The 18,690-nt window shown below is 39.7% G+C and overlaps 2 protein-coding genes across 3 annotated transcripts in view; one reads left to right on the forward strand and one right to left on the reverse strand.

The window, feature by feature from the left end:
• GLIS2 (GLIS family zinc finger 2) overlaps positions 1-6,216 on the forward strand; it is a 207,762-nt gene extending 201,546 nt beyond the window's left edge. Inside the window, exon 8 of the transcript XR_004541120.1 lies at positions 1,219-6,216. The gene's annotated coding sequence lies outside the window, so the exon portion shown is untranslated. The remainder of the gene's footprint in view (positions 1-1,218) is intronic.
• A 7,774-nt stretch (positions 6,217-13,990) lies between these two features.
• Positions 13,991-18,690, reverse strand: part of LOC117345779 (mitochondrial import inner membrane translocase subunit TIM16-like) — a 638,816-nt gene continuing 634,116 nt past the window's right edge. For both annotated transcript variants that reach the window (XM_033914922.1, XM_033914921.1), the window contains 3 exons: positions 16,913-17,049; positions 15,484-15,549; positions 13,991-14,150 (listed from right to left, as the gene is read on the reverse strand). In XM_033914922.1, the coding sequence (XP_033770813.1) occupies positions 14,058-14,150; positions 15,484-15,549; positions 16,913-17,049 (296 nt within the window). In that variant the 3' untranslated portion in view covers positions 13,991-14,057. The remainder of the gene's footprint in view (positions 14,151-15,483; positions 15,550-16,912; positions 17,050-18,690) is intronic.

Genomic DNA, 18,690 nt, shown 5'->3' on the forward strand with positions numbered 1-18,690 from the left:
TTAAATATTAAGCTGAGCATGCTTCATTCAATCCTTGGGCTCAGATTCGATCACGCTATGTTTTTCTAAATGTCCCAAGACTTGTGTTGGCAGGGATAATAATGCAAGAGCATGGACAGGTGTGCTAACCAGTGATAGTTCATACAGTTCTAAAACACATACTGTTAATCTATTATGCTTAGAGAAAGAATTTGTTGGGGATAGAAAGCACAAATTGTTCTAATGATATTGATGATGCATGCTTCTGGAATTGAGGAATTTGTACTTAAGAACGCGGTCGTGGCTTCATTTGATTTCACTGAGCAGTATTTCCAGTGGCATAGACTCCAATACTTCTGCAGCAGATTCAGGAATGATGCTTGGCCACCTTAAGAACAGTGTGTGGTTGTGTACGCTGTACCTTAGAGCAGTGGTTCCCAACCCTGTCCTGGAGGACCACCAGCCAGTCAGGATAGCCCTAATGAATATGCATATTCTGAAAACCTGACTAGCTGGTGGTCCTTCAGGACAGGGTTGGGAACCACTGCCTTAGAGGAAACACTAGTAGGGACAGTTGGCCCTTTTGTCAGCTGGGAGCAGAGGTAAACAGCAAGAATCTTAAAATTTACAAGTTCTGAGTTACATACAAATCCAACTTAAGAACAGTTTTAAAAACGTTAACTCGTTCTTAACCCCGGAACTGCCTGTACTAATAGGAGGTACCCACTTTGGTGTAAAGCAATATTTTTTGCATGAAGATGATTGTGTATATTTTCAACCTTTCGTGGCTGTTTGGATGACTGTTCCTTGGTAGTAGATCTTCAGATGGTGATTCATATGAATTTTTGCTGGACTTTTTTTTAAAAAAATATTATTGCACAATTTGGCCAACCTGACTCATTCACTAGCATTTCCTATGGTGACTGGAAAATTTGTTCTTCTGTAGCATTTGGGCATTTGTTCCTTTAAACTGTTTGATGCAGTGGGAAACACTGCTTGCATGATGAATCAGATTTTGTTCAGCTCATTAGATATGAATATAGCTTCTTTATCCATCATGGTGTCCAAAATCCACGTTACAAATACATTAATGGAATGGAATCACAAAATCAACATGTAGTCTTGGCATTGTGACTTCCAATGGATGTCATGCTGCTTTCAGTGGTACATTATGCAAAGTTTGACAGGTGTTGCATTTCTTTGCAGTGTATTTAATCTCAACCTACTTCTGCTCATCAGGTATGATTTCCAGCAATAGATTTGATGTGTAGCAGGCACAGCTTCCAAGATACAGTATGGGATCATCCCTTTGTTGGGACTGGGAAGATGATGATGACATGATTTGCTCAGAAGAGATGTCTTTTACATATTACCAGTTTATCTCAACAAACAGAGACTTAAAATAGTTCCTCCAGCTCTTCATGTGCTGGAATATGCTTTCAGCTGCAATCTTTACTTGAGCAAATGTTGGCTCTTTCTCTATGAAATGGTAGATGATGACTGCCTGGCCCATCCCCTGTGCCCAGTTGAGGATGGATGAATGAGTGGCACTGTTGAAAAGAGGAATTTGCTGCCAAACTTCTAAATGCATTTCAGTGTTGCATGGTCCACCCTCCCCCTCCTGATTTCAGCAGTTTAAATTGACATGCCTCTGTGCGAGTGACGATTTCTCTTCTTGAACTAAACATTCTTGAAAGATTTTGGACAACCTGGGTAAGAAATGTGCTTTCGGCACAACTCCAGTCTCATCTTGAAATTTATCAGTAAGTGATAATGATGATAGTAATAAGTGTAAGACTGCATGTGTAACAGTTCTCAATACCCATGAGAGTAGCAAGTAGTGATAGTCACTTGGCTGCAGAAAAAATATCCAGCATATACACTCCACAGTAACTGGTGTATTATATCAAACTCAGTTGGAACATATCATCTAGGCAATGACCATCTCATTATCTGTTATGTATTCAGCCCACCAGTATAATCTTTTAAGAATGTATCAGTTGACAATGATATTTTGTGTGCATTTATGTGTGTATGTACTACACTGGGACATTTCCATAAAAACAGCATATATAGTGATGTGAAAAAGTCACACATGCCCTCCTGATTTCTCTTATTATTGCATATGTGTTACAGTAAATGGTTTCTGATCTTTAAACAAAATATAATATTAGATAGAACCTGAATAAACACAACAAATTTTATACATTATTACATAATTTATTTAAGGAGCAAAGTTATCCCCAACATCCATCTGAAAAAGTAACTGCCCCCTTAATCAACCAACTGACCAAATTTAATTGGTAATTAGGCTCAGCTGATTGAACGCAGCAAGGCTTGACTGCAGTCAATCCTGTTGAATCTAAACTTCACTATATATTGAATAATGCAATAAGTGAAGTAGTTACTGCAAAGTTTCTATAAGAATGCTATGCAATGATCAAAGGAAATTCCAGAAAAGATGAGAAAAACATTGTTGAAATATATGAACCATTGTCGCCAATTGGAGAAGACTTGGAACCCTGATGACTCTTCCCAAAAGTGGCTGGCCTGCCAAAATTACTCCAACAGTAAAGCAACAATTAATTTGGGAGGGCTCACAACATCATAAACAGAGAGACTGGGCTAAAATGGGGTTCCTGGCAGATTAGCAAGGCAGAAACCACTGCTCTCCAAGAGTAATATTAATGCTTATCTTATATTTGCAGAAACATACCTGAATGATCACCAGGCCTTTTGGGATAATGTTCTATGAGAGATGAGTCAAAAGTAGAACTCTTTGGCCAGCACAAGTCCAATTATATCTGGTGTAAGGCAATTTTAGCATAAAACAGTAAGAACATCATACCAACAGTCAAACATGGTGGTTTCCATGAAGATGGGATACTGGGCTAGGTGGACCATTGGTCTGACCCAGTAAGGCTATTCTTATGTAGTATGATTGTGTGGGGATGTTTAGTTGCCTTAGGACCTGGAAAACATGCCATAATTGAAAGAACAATACATTCTGCTCTGTACCAGAAAATTCTTAAGGAGAATGTGTGGTCATCTGTCCATGAGTTGAAGCTGAAGTGTAATTGGGTTATGCAGCATAACAATGATCCAAAACACAAAAGTAAGTCTAAAGTCTACATCTTTTTATTAGATCCCATACCTTCTTCCTGGCTTCTTGAGCCCCATCATGGACTCTCCTCTCTGGCTTATATATGATTTCTGCTAGCCTCTCTACATGTTTCATTCCGCTTGAATGGAAAACCACACTGGTTCACTCTATTCTGAAGAAGCAATCTATTGATAATTCTTCTTTATCTAATTTTCACCTGGTTTCAAACATTCCTTTTCTTGCTAAACTTCTTTATAAAAAAAAAAGTTTTTCAACAACTGTCTCAACATAATGAAGCTTCACATTTTCTCCACCCTTCTCAATCAGGCTTCTGCAAACACCATTCTACAGAAATGATATTGGGCTCACTTCTGAATGATTGCTACTCTGCACTGGATCGTAGTTCAGCTACTCTCCTGATCTCTCTTCTGCCTTTGATTTAGTTAGCCACTCTCTTCTTATTTCTCATTTATGCTCTCTTAGGTATTTCATGTCTTTTCTTTCCAATAGGACCTTCTCTTATGCGTCTTCCTGCTCCTTTCTCTGTTCTCTTCAGTGTGGCATTCCACAAGGATCAACATTGTCCCCTCTATTTAATATTTTCCTCAGTCTGCTTGCACTTCTAATTCAAGAGTCTCAGATGTGTTCCTACATCTATTCTGACAACATCTTACTGGTTGTTTCCCTGGATCCCACTAACCCTGAAGTTTCCGCTGTTCAATTACGCCTAGACAAGACTGATAAATGGCTAACTAAGAGTTGTCTGATTTTAAATTAACAGAAGACTGGTGACTCCTCTATCTCCTTCCACTTCAACTTGCCTTCATAATTTCCTTATTCAACTGGTAGACACTTAAATAATTGAGAGTCTGGATTGACAGAGCCCATACTTTATGACATCAGGTATTTTCCATTACCTGCTCTGGTTTTCACTCCTAGTTGATTTGTTCACTTTGTCCTTACATTGCTGGTGTTTCCTGTGCCACTATTTTTATACCCTCATTCCATCAAAGCATGAAGACTACTACATCATTAATTCAGGTCTTCCAGCTCTGGTTCTATAGAAACTTAAATCCATTCAAAATACAGCTTTCAGGTTACTTATGCCCCTCTGCTTAAAGAACACCATTGACTTCCCATTAAATTTTGCATTCAACACAAGACTCTTAACAACAGCTCACAAAACACTGTCCTCAGGTCTCCCTTACTCTTCCTAATCAAATAATTCCCTATAGACCCAGTTCAGTACATAGCCATCATTTGACCATTCCTGTTATTTGACAAAACTCACCTCTACCTGCAATTCAGCATTTTTCTCTTTTGTACCGACACTTTTAGAACTCTTTCCCATCTGAAGTGCATGCAGAATATTCTTATTTGAGGCTTTGAATCCTCCTGAAGAGCTATCTCTTCAATCAGGCTTTTTTTAGGATGTCTTTGAAGTGTGTGTGCGCAGGGATGGGTGGAGGTACATTGCACTTTTTTCTCCTATCAAAGTCCTGACTTGACCCCAATAATGATGCTATGGTAAGACCTGAAATGAGTGGTTCATGCATGAGAACCTAAGAATGTGTTTGAATTAAAGCTGTTCTGCAAAGAAGAGAGGGCTAAGATTCCTCATCAGCTATGTGAGAGTCACATATCACATTATAGGAAACAGTTATTGTTTAGGGGCTGTTACCTTTTCACATGAGATATGTGTGTTGAATAAATGAAGTCATAATTTTATAAAGCCATATGGTGTGTTTATTCAGGTTCCCTTTGTTCAACATAACATTTTGTTTAAAGAGCAGACACCATTCAGCATGGGGGATTTTTTAATTTTAAATGCTGGTTTTGTAAGGATCTGGCACTCCCTTCTGACAATTCATTCAGCTATAGGCTGGAGCTGCACAGTCTAATAGGACAAGCTGTTCATTCTGGACCTACACTAGAAGTCCAGTGTTTTGGTGTCCAGGCTGCACTGGGAAAGAGAGGAGGCAACCTGATATATGACACCTTTTACTGGGTGAGAAGGGAGAATTTGTACTTAGCAGCACTGGTCCTTCAGTCCTGCACATGCAGTTGGACATTGGGTTCTCTGGAACACTCCTTATTTGTACCATGATATATTTAACTCTCTCCTGTGGTGCTCATGACTGTCCCTTAGCCACAAAGGGATAACACAGCATTTTGACAACCCTTGTTTTTAGCTCAGGGGCACTTTTGGATCATATTATTAACAAACTCGTTATATAAATCTATTGTTAATGTTCTTTTCTTTTGGTGAATGTAGTACTGGTAAAAGCTAACAGACTTGCCAGCCCTAAAGTACTCCTGTTTTCTACAGCAGCTCATCTCCTACCCCACCCCACCCCACATTAGACTGTGTATACATGCATGAGATGGCTTGGACACTTGTGTGGCCGAGACCACAAGATATACATGGCATCTCACTACTGCCAGCCTGAAACAGATACCCCTAATACCCAAGGGCTGCACTTCTCTGCTGACATCCCCTGCATGCTCCCGGTTACTCCTCTAGAGCTGTTTCCACTTCAAAGGTTTCTTACCTCTGCAGCATAGAGAGAAGCAGCATTAACCCCCTACCCAAACTGACTAATTAAACCAACTCTTGTTTCTCTGGAAATAAGAATCCAGTCCTCACCTTCACTATCCTCCCCACAATTGCCTTTTTTTTGTTATAGGGGAGTGGGACTCCAGGGAGCAGAAAGCCCACCGGAGGGATTTTGCAAACCAAGATTAGGGCTTCAAGTCCAGTAGAAACACATAAGTGACCAGTGTGCTTGAAGCATCTTTTAAGTGGACAGCAGCTCAGGCCTTGAAGGGCTGAGTATTAACACATGTACTTTGGTGACCACAGACTAGGCCTTAAACAGTTGCTAGAATGTTTCTGTTTGATTTTGTTTTGGGTTTTTTTGCACATTCCAGGATACAGTATTTTAGCAATTGCTGAAGTGCCTTTCTATTGTAGTTTGTTTTCTCCTCTTGGCTTCATTGCTGTTAGACTAGCATTTTAAGTAATAATAATAAAAAGACCACAAATTAAAAAATGAAAGAGATAAGCTAATGGACAGAACAATCTCCATGTGAGGACGTTCATAAAAACACAAATAAAGTTCCTTGAAAAGTTTGACCTTGGTGTGGATGTGATTTTCTTTTTCTCAACTTTGGTTGCATTTCTTGGTATCTATTCAGAAGGTAAGAGACCTTACTAGTCAAACTCCATAGCAACAAGTGCCAAGAAGCCTGCAGTGGAAGTGGCATCCATCTGGTTTCTTAAGTTTCAAGTTTATTAATATGTTTGACGAATCGCTTATTAAAATTACTAAGCGATGTACAAAATCAAAATAGATAATAATTTAAAGAAACTAACATTTTAACAGTATACTTTCATAAAATACAAACATGAGTCGGGAGGGAAAAAGTAAAAGTTACAATTTTCAATTTTTGGTAGAAAAATGGAAAAAACAAGAGGTTGTTAAGTCTGGAATGGAGCACTCAGGATTTAAAGAGCTGGAAGCATGGCCTTTTATAGAAACATGGAGTTATCATACAGGACAATTAAAAGGAGGGAATGGCATTAGAGCTAGCTGGGTTTCTGATTTCTGGGATATTTCCTCTTCTTTTGTGAGGGATACACACACCAACAGTACCAATGCACTGGTATGTAACTCCCAGCCGCCTTTCTCATACACCAGATCCTACTCTTCCTTTTGAACAGTTAATTCCTTTGAACAAATTTGGTAAGATGTTATTACCCATGGGGAGGAGAGAGCAGCACTGCAGAAGATTCAGCATCCACTCCCACCCCACAAACAACACATTGTTTTCCAGTATATAAAAACTTACAGTTAGGCAGTACTGGTCCTAATTTAAAGCCAGCCCAGATCCAAGTTTTAGTTAAATGTTATTTTAGCAGGCTCTTTGAGGCCTGAAACTAAAGCCTGAATGTAGCACTCCTTCGGAAGGGCATTGGTCAGTTCACATATGGTCAACCAGTTGCACACATACTTATAATAGACACATAACATGCCCAGACAAACATGCACTGGCCTGATTTTCTGATGGTATCTGGAATCAGAGACAAGGCGTCCACAGCAATGTTGAATGGTTTATAAAAGACAATGTGATTGATTGATTTGAAAGATTATATTCTGCACTATCATTTTGTTTCTCAGTGGATTCCAGCTTTACATACATAATTTAAGATGGGCCATGACATAGTTTGCATGGTACAGAATACATTGGTGTTAGGGATAAAACAAGTTGCATTAAACGTTTAATGTAGTGACATTATATTAAAGGTTTGATAATTCACTTCAGATATCATATCTAAGACAGCTTAGGTCCCATGTATGAAAATACCAACTATCAACTCCATTCCAGTTATATAACAGGAGCAACCTGAAGAGCTGGGAGGAACAGAGCTATTGTGCCAGAGCACAATGGCACAATACTGTGTAACACGTTTACAAGGTATAATTTGTTTTAAAGGATGTGGGCTGCTAAAAAAGCCTCTTTGCACATTTACGAGGGCCATGGTCCTACTTTTATACCCCAAATTTCTCTTTTAACTCCTAAAAGTAGTAGGATAAAAAGTGGATGGCAGCAGGGGTGGGATTTATGGTGAGGAAAAGAAGTTCAGAGCATAAGTAGTAATAGTAGTATAGCACTGATTTTCAGCACTAAGGGGGCAGTTCTTTAATTGGGTGTCTCCATTTAGGCAGCTGGAAGGTAGGAATCGATAATGGAAAGAGGCATCTATTTTCCTTTATAGAACACAGGGAAACCCAGAATGCCAGTCATAGAGCTGTAAATGCAAGCACCTGAAAGCAGCAGGTATGCACGTAACTTACAGTATTATGTCACACCCATGCTCCCCCCTGTGCACAGCCTTTTGCAAAGATACACTATGGGGTCCTTTTTCTAAGGCACGCTAACCCATTTATGGTACTAAAGATTAGTGTGCACTAAATGCTAAGATGCCAATTATATTCTATGGGTGCCTTAGCATTTAAAGGAGGGGGCTGATTGGGAGACAATTTTGGGATTTTTAGGCCACCTTTCTAGGGAGCTGGGTTTGAATCCTACGGCAGCTACTTGTGACTCTGGGCCTTCATTGCTCCAGGCACATTTATTTAAATTATGAACCCACTGGGAACAGAGAACGTGCCTCCATATAAGTCAACAGCTTTGATTGTACCACAGAAAGGCAGTAAATAAAAAAACATTATCCTTACTCTTTCTACATAAAACTCCATGGATAGGTCAGGAGGAATTCTTTTACTAACAAACTACTATAATAATCTATGCACACAATAAATAAACTTTGCTGCTGCCTTAGCTCACTGTAAATAAACCCTTAGCTACGTCTCTTGCTCCTGCTGGACTAGCTGCAGACTGCCATGCCCCTCATCTGGCTTTTGTAAACTCACTTCTGTTCAGTCCAGTCCTTTTGGAGTCCCACCCTTCTCAGGCATGCTGGGGAAGCATGGACTCCTTTGATCTGTTCCGTAAATTGGGAGCTGGCGCAAAGTTTGACGTGAAGCACTTCAGCGCAGATGCCGAGAGGTTTCAAATAAGGGATTCAAAAGGTGGCCATCCCTTCTATGCTGCTTGGGGAGAGGATATAGGCTTGACACTTCTATACTCTCGATTGAACAGGTTGATGTGTCCCACTGTGTGCTAGATGTTGTAGTTCTACTGTTTTTAGATGGAGTACTGTGCTGGCTCCTGTTACTATTGCAATAAGTGCTGCCGGGGGGAGCCGGAGAACAATACAGCACTTCCCAACTGACCCTCCCCTCTAAAGCAGGAGCGGTACTGGACAGCCAGCAAGAGGCAATGCTGCCACTCCTTCTTTAAGGAGACACAGGGAGGGTTGGTCACCGAATTGTTCAGGCTGATTTTTTACAAAATGCATCGATTCAAATTGATTTACCCGATGCGAATCGGGGAGCACTACTACAAACCCCAGTCTTTTCCATCACCAACTTTAATGCATTCAGTCCTTCTAATCTGCCATCTTGCATTGCACATATAGCTTCAGCCATCATTTTCACATTATGGGTGACACCACTCATAGTAAATGCTTACAAGAAAGAGAAGAGTCACCTGTATCTATCATCACCTTCTTGCAGTCTGGTTGTTGCTTCTTTAATTCATGTTATCTTCGCAAGGTGACATAAGTTCTTAAGGATATCATTCTTAATAAAATCATTTCCTTTGATATGATCACCCACCCCCTCAGCCCCTAATCTTAAAATCCAAGTTAAATCTACAAGTTCAAAAATCCAGATTAGTTGGGGATTGGATCAGTCTGGATTTGTGGATTTTCTAGAGTTTCAGGCAGTACTTTTAAAATTTAAGGAATAAAGAAGATCAACAAAATTGACTTGTTCATTTATTCACCATCAAATACAAAATGCTTAATTTATCAAATTGGGAATATTTACAAGAAAACATACAAAGAAACGCTAAATATTATCTCTCATTGAATTATTAGACCATACTAGGAGAGTCATAGAAAACAGGCATTTTACCGTAAAGTTTGTTCTGAGTGTTCATTTTTTCCTGTTTCTATCATTTACTACAAATGCTTCAGCATAACCTTCTGTCTCTTATACCCCGAATCCATATTCTCAGGTGATCCAGGTTTCTGGCATCCAGATTTTTGAATTCATATTTAGCCCATTGCATGCTAAGCATTGTGGGCTGAATTAAACCTGGATATTCAATGCTGGGCTTAATCTGGAACTTCTGTGGCAGCCAAAAGTTATTCAGTGCCAGAACCCTAATAACCAACTAGGCATAGTTAGGAATGCAATTTCTGTGGTGCTACTACCCTAATTAGTTATCTAAGAACTAGCCTGTAGCTATACACCAAAAAGATCATTGCGCTCAGAGAATTTATCTTTACTGAAGATAACTGTGAATCCAAGGCTTGTTGAGACTGGTAAAATGACTTTGTGTTGTGCAGGAGTTAAAATATGGAACTCCCTGGTGGGTCAAATACAAAATTGTCAGGAAAGGGGCATGCTTAGAAAATTACTTACGATGCAGTTATTTGTAGATGCCTCTCTCTAGCCAATAATTTTCCTTTCTGGTAGAGTTGATGAACTATTCATGATCTTTATTATACAAAGCTATGGCATTACTTTGTAGTAATGATTTCAGAGAATTGTTTGTATGTTTATTTTATCATGGTTGTTTTAAAATTATGTATGTAAATTATTTAAGCCGTTTAGTTTTAAACGGTATAGAAATTTTAAAAAATAAATCTCTTCTCTTATTTCTCCCTATATTGCTCCCCAGAAATACTGCTCATTGGGCAAGTCTCTCTTATCTATACCCCTCTCCTCTACAGTCAACTCCAGACTTCATTCCTTCTCTCTTGCTGCAGAATAACCCTGGAACCAACTGCCTTAGTCAGTATGCCAGGCTCTGACCTTTGCTCTATTTAAATCCAGGCTAAAGCCCACTTTTTCAAGGTTGCTTTTAACTCCTAAACTCCACTTGCCTGAGAAACTCCCTAACCCACTACTTGTCCTGTTTGTCAGTTTGATTAGATTGTAAGCTCTGTTGAGCAGGGACAAAGTGGCATATTAATCATTGGGGAAATGATTGCCTTGACCCCAGTGTGTTGTCTCTGAGGATCGGGAACCTAATGTTGGAGATTGGGTCCCTAGGGATGTTGATCTATTTGACACTATCTATACCTTATTGAAATTAAGGGCCTTTTCTAATCAATTAAGTGCATATTAATTAATTTAATATACACCATATGTCTAGCAGTGCTATAGCAATGATAAGTTGCAGCACCACCAAATATCAGCGTGCTCATATCCAGTTCCATGCAACTCCACGCCAGACCACCCCAGCACTAAACAAAGTGTGTCACAGCAAATCAGGGCAGTTTAGTGGCACACTCCAGTTAAATGCCATGGAATATCTGTCACAGACTTGCACAGCACTAATCTTTTTAAAAGAATTTTATTGTCAGATCAGGTACTATACAGTTAACCCAATCAGCAACAGAAGATATGTTTCAAGTTCACAAACTTAACTACCAGTAACCATATTGGATTTATAACATTTACTTTTTTAAAAATCACCCCATATTCCATTCCAAAATTTCCCCCCTCCCTCAGTATCGGAAGAATAAACTGATCTCCGACTGTCAAAAATAGCAGCGCCAAGTTAGAATCAGATAAATAGCTCTTTTTATGACAAACACCCCAGCCCAACCGAGCTCCCTACCAAAAAGAACACTTCAATAATTTAATAACTAGCTTGAATCTTCCACCTACCCACCCTGTAGCATTCTAGTACCATCATAGCATATACAGTTTAATCTCATTATAATGGACTCGCTTATAATGGAACCTCACCTATGGCGGACGAGGTCCGCCGGTCCCAGCCATGCACCTTTATAAACATACAGAAAATCATCACATATAGCGGACTCACATATAACACACTTTCAGATATAACGGACAAACAATTTGGTCCCCAGAGCCACTTTTAGCTGTAGTTTTGTTCGGCTATAACAGACATGCAGGCTCCGCCTACAAAGTGTGTGGCGTGCCGGTGATTTAGTATCAAAATGCAGCCCAGCAAAAAATGACAGTATTTTTCTTTCCAGTACAGTATGACATAATGCTTGAACATCTTTTAGTGTTCTGGGTTTGCAATCATTTCATGCCATGCTAATGTTTTGCTGAGTTTTGTTACTGATATGCTTGTGCAGTGACTGTTATTCATCGATTGTATGTTGTTTCAAGTTGACCTAAATAAAGTTTTTAAAAAATGCAACTCTGGATATAACGGACTCTGGATATAACAGACTGTTTTTCCAGATCCCTTGAAGTCCGTTATAATGAGATTATACTGTATATGGTTATGCCACTGTGTCAGAGTGGGTACCTGTGGTGACCTCCAGATGGACAAAATAGCTTTACAGGCCAAAGTAGTCAAGTGAAATAACAATATCCTGGTTTGTTTCTTAAATAAGTGAGGCAGAAGTGTTATGTCAGAAAATAAAGATGATGATGGGTGAGCGTTATGCTTGTCTTTAAAACTTTGGCAGCAAATGAAAAAACCCACCTTCCTGCCAAAAATGTGTCTCTGTACAAGATCAAAAAAAGTGGCCCCAAGTGGCTAATATTTTCTGCATTTTAAATAAAAGCTGACAGCGGCAATGCCCGTTCTGGCAGGCACTATTTAACCAGGCAGGAATCTATTCTGCTGAGTAAATTAGCACTGAATATTGACCCCCCCCCCCCCCCCCCCCCAAGACTTTAGCTGCTTTATGAAACTCAGGTACTTAATTTTTTTAAAAATCCTCTGGTAAATTTCATATCCCCCCCCTCCCCCCAAGACTTTAGCTGCTTTATGAAACTCAGGTACTTAATTTTTTTAAAAATCCTCTGGTAAATTTCATATCCCCCCCTCCCCCCAAGACTTTAGCTGCTTTATGAAACTCAGGTACTTAATTTTTTTTTAAATTCTCTGGTAAATTTCATATCCCCAATACTTCCACCAAAAAAAACAAGCTAAATCAGATCTTTTAAAGTCTGAACTCCTTGACCGCGAGTAACAACATGTTTAAAGTTCCACTAGAATGTGATGATCTCTTTGGGACATAACTTAAATTTTCTTCAAAGATACATCAGCTCCTATCCCAATAATAGCCTTAAAAGGTCAAAAATACACTAAAATTTTGATTTTTTAAATTTAAATTCTAGTTTCCAAGGGCAACCAGCACAGCACATGAAACAATGGCCCAACTCTATCTATCCGATACATAACCACTGAATTCACTGCAATGTTCTATGTTTTTTAAATCACACAAGTGACTGTTTCTGGGAGAACATGACTAAAGCCTAGTAACTTTAGTCATGTTTCTCCGGAGAGCATCAAGAGAGTCAAGGTGACTTAAACAGTCAACTGGACTATTATACACAGATCTTACAGATACAAATGTGATTTCAGTTGTCAAATTTACGAGTAAATTTTTCCATTTTTGTCAGATTATTGCATCTATTTGAGATTCCAGTAGAAGGTGGGAAGGTACTATGCCTACAATATTCCAAGTCCACAGGAATATCATGCTTTAAACAAGAAAAAAATTAGGACCAAGGACTAACTCCTTAGGGAGTTTACTTGGACTCGCCCACAGTATCACTATCTTTGTAATGTTCAATCTCAGTTTCAAGCAAATGCTTCCACCCCTTTATTTTTTCCCACCGATTTAAGCCCCCTTTTACTAAGCCGCAGGAGCGAGTGCTGAGCAGCAAATTCTCCGATGCCCATTCAATCCCTGTGGGCATCAGAGTATTTAACGTGTCAGCCCACTCTATCAGGCTTAGTAAAAGAGGGGATTAGTAAGCAGAACCAAAAAATGCATTATCTGTGCACAGGAATAAACTAAATCTAAAGGACCTAATAATCACTTGCACTGAAGGACTGCTATTCTTTTAGGTCCCGATGCTATCAAATAAGACATTCCTTTTGTAACACCTCCCATTTTCTAAAAGTACCTCCTTCAAGTTCTCTCTTTAGCATGTCAGAGAGACTTCACATGTATCAGTACATCATTTGCAGGAAGCACTGAGGATGATCTGTTCCTCATCCAAATGCCACACCAACAACTTAAGGCATGAACACAGCATGGGCAGCTGGAAAGATGTTTTTATTTTAAAGGGAGTCTGGTCCCAGTAAAAAAAAAGGTACAGATTTGCACACTTAAAGGGAAAAATACTAAGAAAAAAAAAAAAAAACTAGAAACAAAAATATATATTTTACATCCTCAAGCTAAAGTACCTGCCAGAGGAAAGACGTTTTATAGGTAAAAATTGTTGTCATGAATTCAAATCAGAACCACAGAAATAAAAGCAAAGCAGGAACCAGAAGGGAGGATAATTTATTGACTATAATTTACATGGGGTGAGAGTTGGGGGGGTGACTGCCATCACCTTTCTGGTGGTGGTGGTGGCTGCTGCTCTCTCTGTTCTCTGGATAGAATTCTCAGTTCTTCATCTAATCGTTCCTTCGCTCTCACTACCTACAAGATACAAAGGTAAGGAAGTGATCTCTGCAGGGGCACATGGAAAGCATCCAGTGCTTCCCCTCACCAATGTGGTATAAAACATGTTCACCTATAGCAGCAATTCCCAAACAATTCTGTTGAGTTTTCAGTGTATGCAAATCTCATATGATATATATATATTTTCAATGTAGCCTTTCTGAAAACCCAACGGACTAGGAGCTACCTGTGCTAGAGATAACCGCGGGAAACCATCTCCATGTCATTCTTTAAGGCAGGGGTGTCCAACCTTTTGGCTTCCCTGGCCCGCATTGGCAAAAAAAAATGTTTCTGGGACCGCACAAACGTGCAAACGCTGCAGCAAGACAGAGGAGGGAGCCGGCAAGACGGTAAACACCCAGGGGCAGCAGAGGAAAACACTGCATTGCCCTTGACCAGAGCCGCACAAAATACTTCAATGGACCGCAGGTTGGACATCCCTGCTTTAAGGAGAGAGGAACGAATCAGAGTATGTATGGGCACAACCACTAACCCTCAAGCCTTTCATTGAAGAATGCTGGTGTAGAAGGACTGAGGTTGAGATAGACACTAAAGAATGACAGTCTCTGGTATCCAGAGCAGATATTGTTATGTCATATAGCCTCATTCTACCAGTGCCTAAGAGCCAATCACATCAGTGATATCACAATGGCTTCATTATCCTATACTTGGCTCACATAAGAATCAGAGTATGAATGGGCACTGACCCTCAAGCCTTGCATTGAAGAATGATGGTGTAGAAGGACTGAGGTTGAGATAGACACTAAAGAATGACACGGGATTGTTTCCCGTGATTAACTGCAGGGATGGGAACGGTGATGAATTTTTGTCACCGTGCCATTCTCTACATACTGACTCAAGCCTATATAGTGTTACATCATTTCTTAACATTAAGACCCTAATTGACCCCCCCAAAACTCCCCCCCCACATTTTAAAGATAATTCTATAAGCTAGCACCTATATTTAGACACCCATCGTGCATCTAGTAAAGGGAATAAAAGTATTTATTTGCGATTGATGCCATTAATTGACAGTTATACACAGACCTGCCTAAATTGTTAACCCACAACTGTCAGAAGGAAAACACATGGATAAGAGCATGGGCATGTTGCCAAACAATGCATAACTGACTCAAGCCTATCAATGGTTTGCAATACATGGCGCACACATTTTCACCAACCATTGACCTGTCATAAGTAGAAACATTTAACTTCTGGTGCCCTAATACAACTTTGCACTAGAATCTATAATGGCTTAGGTACATCCTTCAGCAATTATGGAATTGGCACCAAGCGCGTTCTTCTTCCTTACCTTTGACTGTACATAGAAGGAACCTCCCACTGTTTTATCGTTGACTTTAAATAAGTGTTCATAATTCTGTACAAAGAAGGAAAGCAGTCCTCAGTGCATGTATTCAGTTTTATTTTTCTTCCATAGATGCTAGTGGCCTAAAAAGAGCTTTAACATAATAATAACAATAATAATAATAGCTTTATTTATATCCCGTCATACCATTCAGTTCAAGACGGTTTACAACAAGAGAGGCTGCAAGAATGCAGCAAAGTTACCTCAAGAGCATGAAGTAGGCATAACTTAAGAGGCGTGTAACATAATTATATATATCAGAAGGCAGGAGCATGCAAGTAGACGTAGAGGAAATCGTTTGAGGAAGTTTAAATGAATTTGTCAAATAAATGGGTTTTCAGTGAGTCCCAGAGTTTAAGATGAATTTGATAGTCCATCTTACACAAGCATGTATCTGCACTGTCACCCATATGTGCACACTGCCACATGTACAGAGTCATTCTATAAGGCTGCCCTTTAAGTGCTATACTGCAGAAGAGTAGTCTGCTTTGGAAATCTCATTATCTGTCATTCAGAGTTTCAGCACAGAGGAAGTGTTCAGAGAATGTGCTAATTCTTAAAGGACCAATACTACTTCTAGTGATGTGCGAGACTATTTGAAACCACCTTGAACTGTTCAGATGTGACCAAGCTGTTCAATGTCTGTGAACCTCTTCCACAATTTTGCTTATAGCTCATATAGTCTGGAAATGGTTTTATGGTGCATACAATTAGGGCTTCTGATTTGTGTTTATTTTCCACTTTGAGGGTAAAAAAAAGTGTATTTTTATAACACAGGTTCTACTGCTTGGCATCTTTTCCAATAAAATCAATCATGTACATTTAGGAGAGAGCACACTGGAGACGTGGGGTGTTTTTCTAGTATTTAGCCAGTAAACACCAATTGTAATTTTTGCATCAGGGGTTTTATTTGGTGTTTATCAGTTAAAATCTAAAGTCAGCAGTCCTATGTACGATACATATCTGAAATACATTTTGGTGGGCTTATGGGTTGCAGCTAAATTAAATCCTTTACAGATTCAAAAACCTCCTATAAATAAAAGGAACAGCAATGATTCTGAGACCCCTGCTGGAGACGTTACTGCTGAAAGCAAACATCATATTGATAAGTCTCCCTCAGTGTTGCACAGGAGGCTGACTGTAAGTAGAGTCTCTGCACATAACTTAATTCCATGATACATGTTTTGATTTCTAACCAAGTGGGACACATTGTGGGCTAGAACCAAGCGGTATACATTGGACTCATTCACCAAAAATCCAAAATCTTACTATTGTTGCCCTGCTCAGACTTGAAAGCAAATCTGAAATGGCAAAACAAATCCCAGAAATGTCTAGGCTGCTTTCACAGGCCATACTCCTTAAATGTCAGTTTTACCTTTTGAATCTCTTCTGGGCTCAATTTGGAAACATTGAGAATCTGTTGTGCCTCCTGGAGACTGATTCCGGAGAGGCTGGAAGCTGCAGCTGATTCCTGCCCAGAACGCCCCCGTGCATCTGCCGCTACACGACTTGCTGCAAGAAACAGTTCCATCGGCAGCTTAGTCACAAAATCTATCAGCTCAAGTAGAGGCAAAGCACTGATAATACAAAATCTAAAACTCAAACAAGACTGAATTGTGAACTATCTAGAACAGGGACAGGGCAAGCAGCAGCAGTAGTGAATGCTCCCTTCACATACACTACTCCAAAAGTGGTGATTCTGTGCCAAGTCACTCACCTAGAACTCCTCTTTGAAGTGCATATGGTGATGACTCGCTAGGAACAAGAAAGCACAGACAGCAAACTGATTCTCCTGCACCTACACACCGTGAGGCCTGACAGCTAAGAAAGCCAGTGGATTAAAGCCCAGAAGCCTACTACCAATGCACTCAAATGCTGAAAAAAAGGAAGCTAGGCTGATCCCATCTACCCCCTCCCCATATCATTGCAGTTGGCCTACTCTCAAATGAGAGGAAGACTGCCTCAATTCCCCCCCCCCCCCACCCCCCCAGAGCCTGCACTACTATTATTTCAGGTCAAAACTGAAGAACAGACCTGCCTCTGTCCACCACCATTCCTCAGCCTGCACCCTAAATTGAAGTGTAGGCCAATCCTCCTCCCACTACTAGAAGTCCCTGTTGGGATGAGCTCTGCCATCAGGCTCATTGCCCACTGAATAGGGAAGGAAGCCCACTCACCACTAAAGGAAGGTGCAGCAGAGAGAAGATACAAGGACCTAGGGTTGTGGAGAATCAGAAGAGAAAAGATCACTACATAAATACACCCCTCAACCAATTTTCTTTTTTAAGAAAATTATCCCATGGTTCTCCACCAAACAACAGATACAGGTACAAGATCCTTTATCCAAAATCCTTGGGACCAACACACCAGGGATGTTGGCTTTTTCCAATCACTGCAAATTTTAATTTGTGTGTGCCTGCAGCATTGGTACATGCAAGAACAGTCACCCTTTCCTTTGTCCTTAAAACCAGATGGTACTCAATCATCAGTACTGTTTTTATAGGAACATAGTACGAGTAGAGAGCCGTTTCATCAGCATTGTAAATTTGTTCAGGGCCAAGGTTTCCATCAGATATCCTCTTAGCAAATTAATCAATGTAATTTTCAGCTGCTTCATAATCAGAAGCTTTTCACCACAGATTTTGAGATATTTAACACCATGGCACTTCTTAAATTTCTGTAGCCAACCTTCTAAATATTCATACTCACTGTCAATGTTCAGTTCTTGATGGTATTTTTTGACTTGCTTCATTACCATCAAACTAGTCAATGGCATGCGTTTACGCCTTTTTTGCCGAACCCAGTCAAAATCAGCACATGATCTAAATCTTCATTTTTTTGCCCTATGCAATGTTTTCTTGGTTGTCATTAATTTCTGTCATCACTCTTGCTGTAAAACTTCAACTTATTATCATTCTGTTTCTTTAAATCATATATGGTTGTTATTCCCACATCATATTCTTCAGTCAACCTTTGTACAGACACACTTTGATCAAGTTTCTTTAAAACCTCAAATTTCTGTGCTATTAACAGAGATAAACACTTCCTTTTCAGCTTCTCATTGCCACCCTGAATGGAATCTGCAGCTCTTCTTTGTAACTTTCTAACTCTCCAACCTGAATTGCACAGAGATCAGGAGAAAAGCATGTACCT

This window comes from Geotrypetes seraphini, chromosome 11 (genome assembly GCF_902459505.1).
Source record: "Geotrypetes seraphini chromosome 11, aGeoSer1.1, whole genome shotgun sequence".
In the NCBI taxonomy this organism is placed as follows: domain Eukaryota; kingdom Metazoa; phylum Chordata; class Amphibia; order Gymnophiona; family Dermophiidae; genus Geotrypetes; species Geotrypetes seraphini.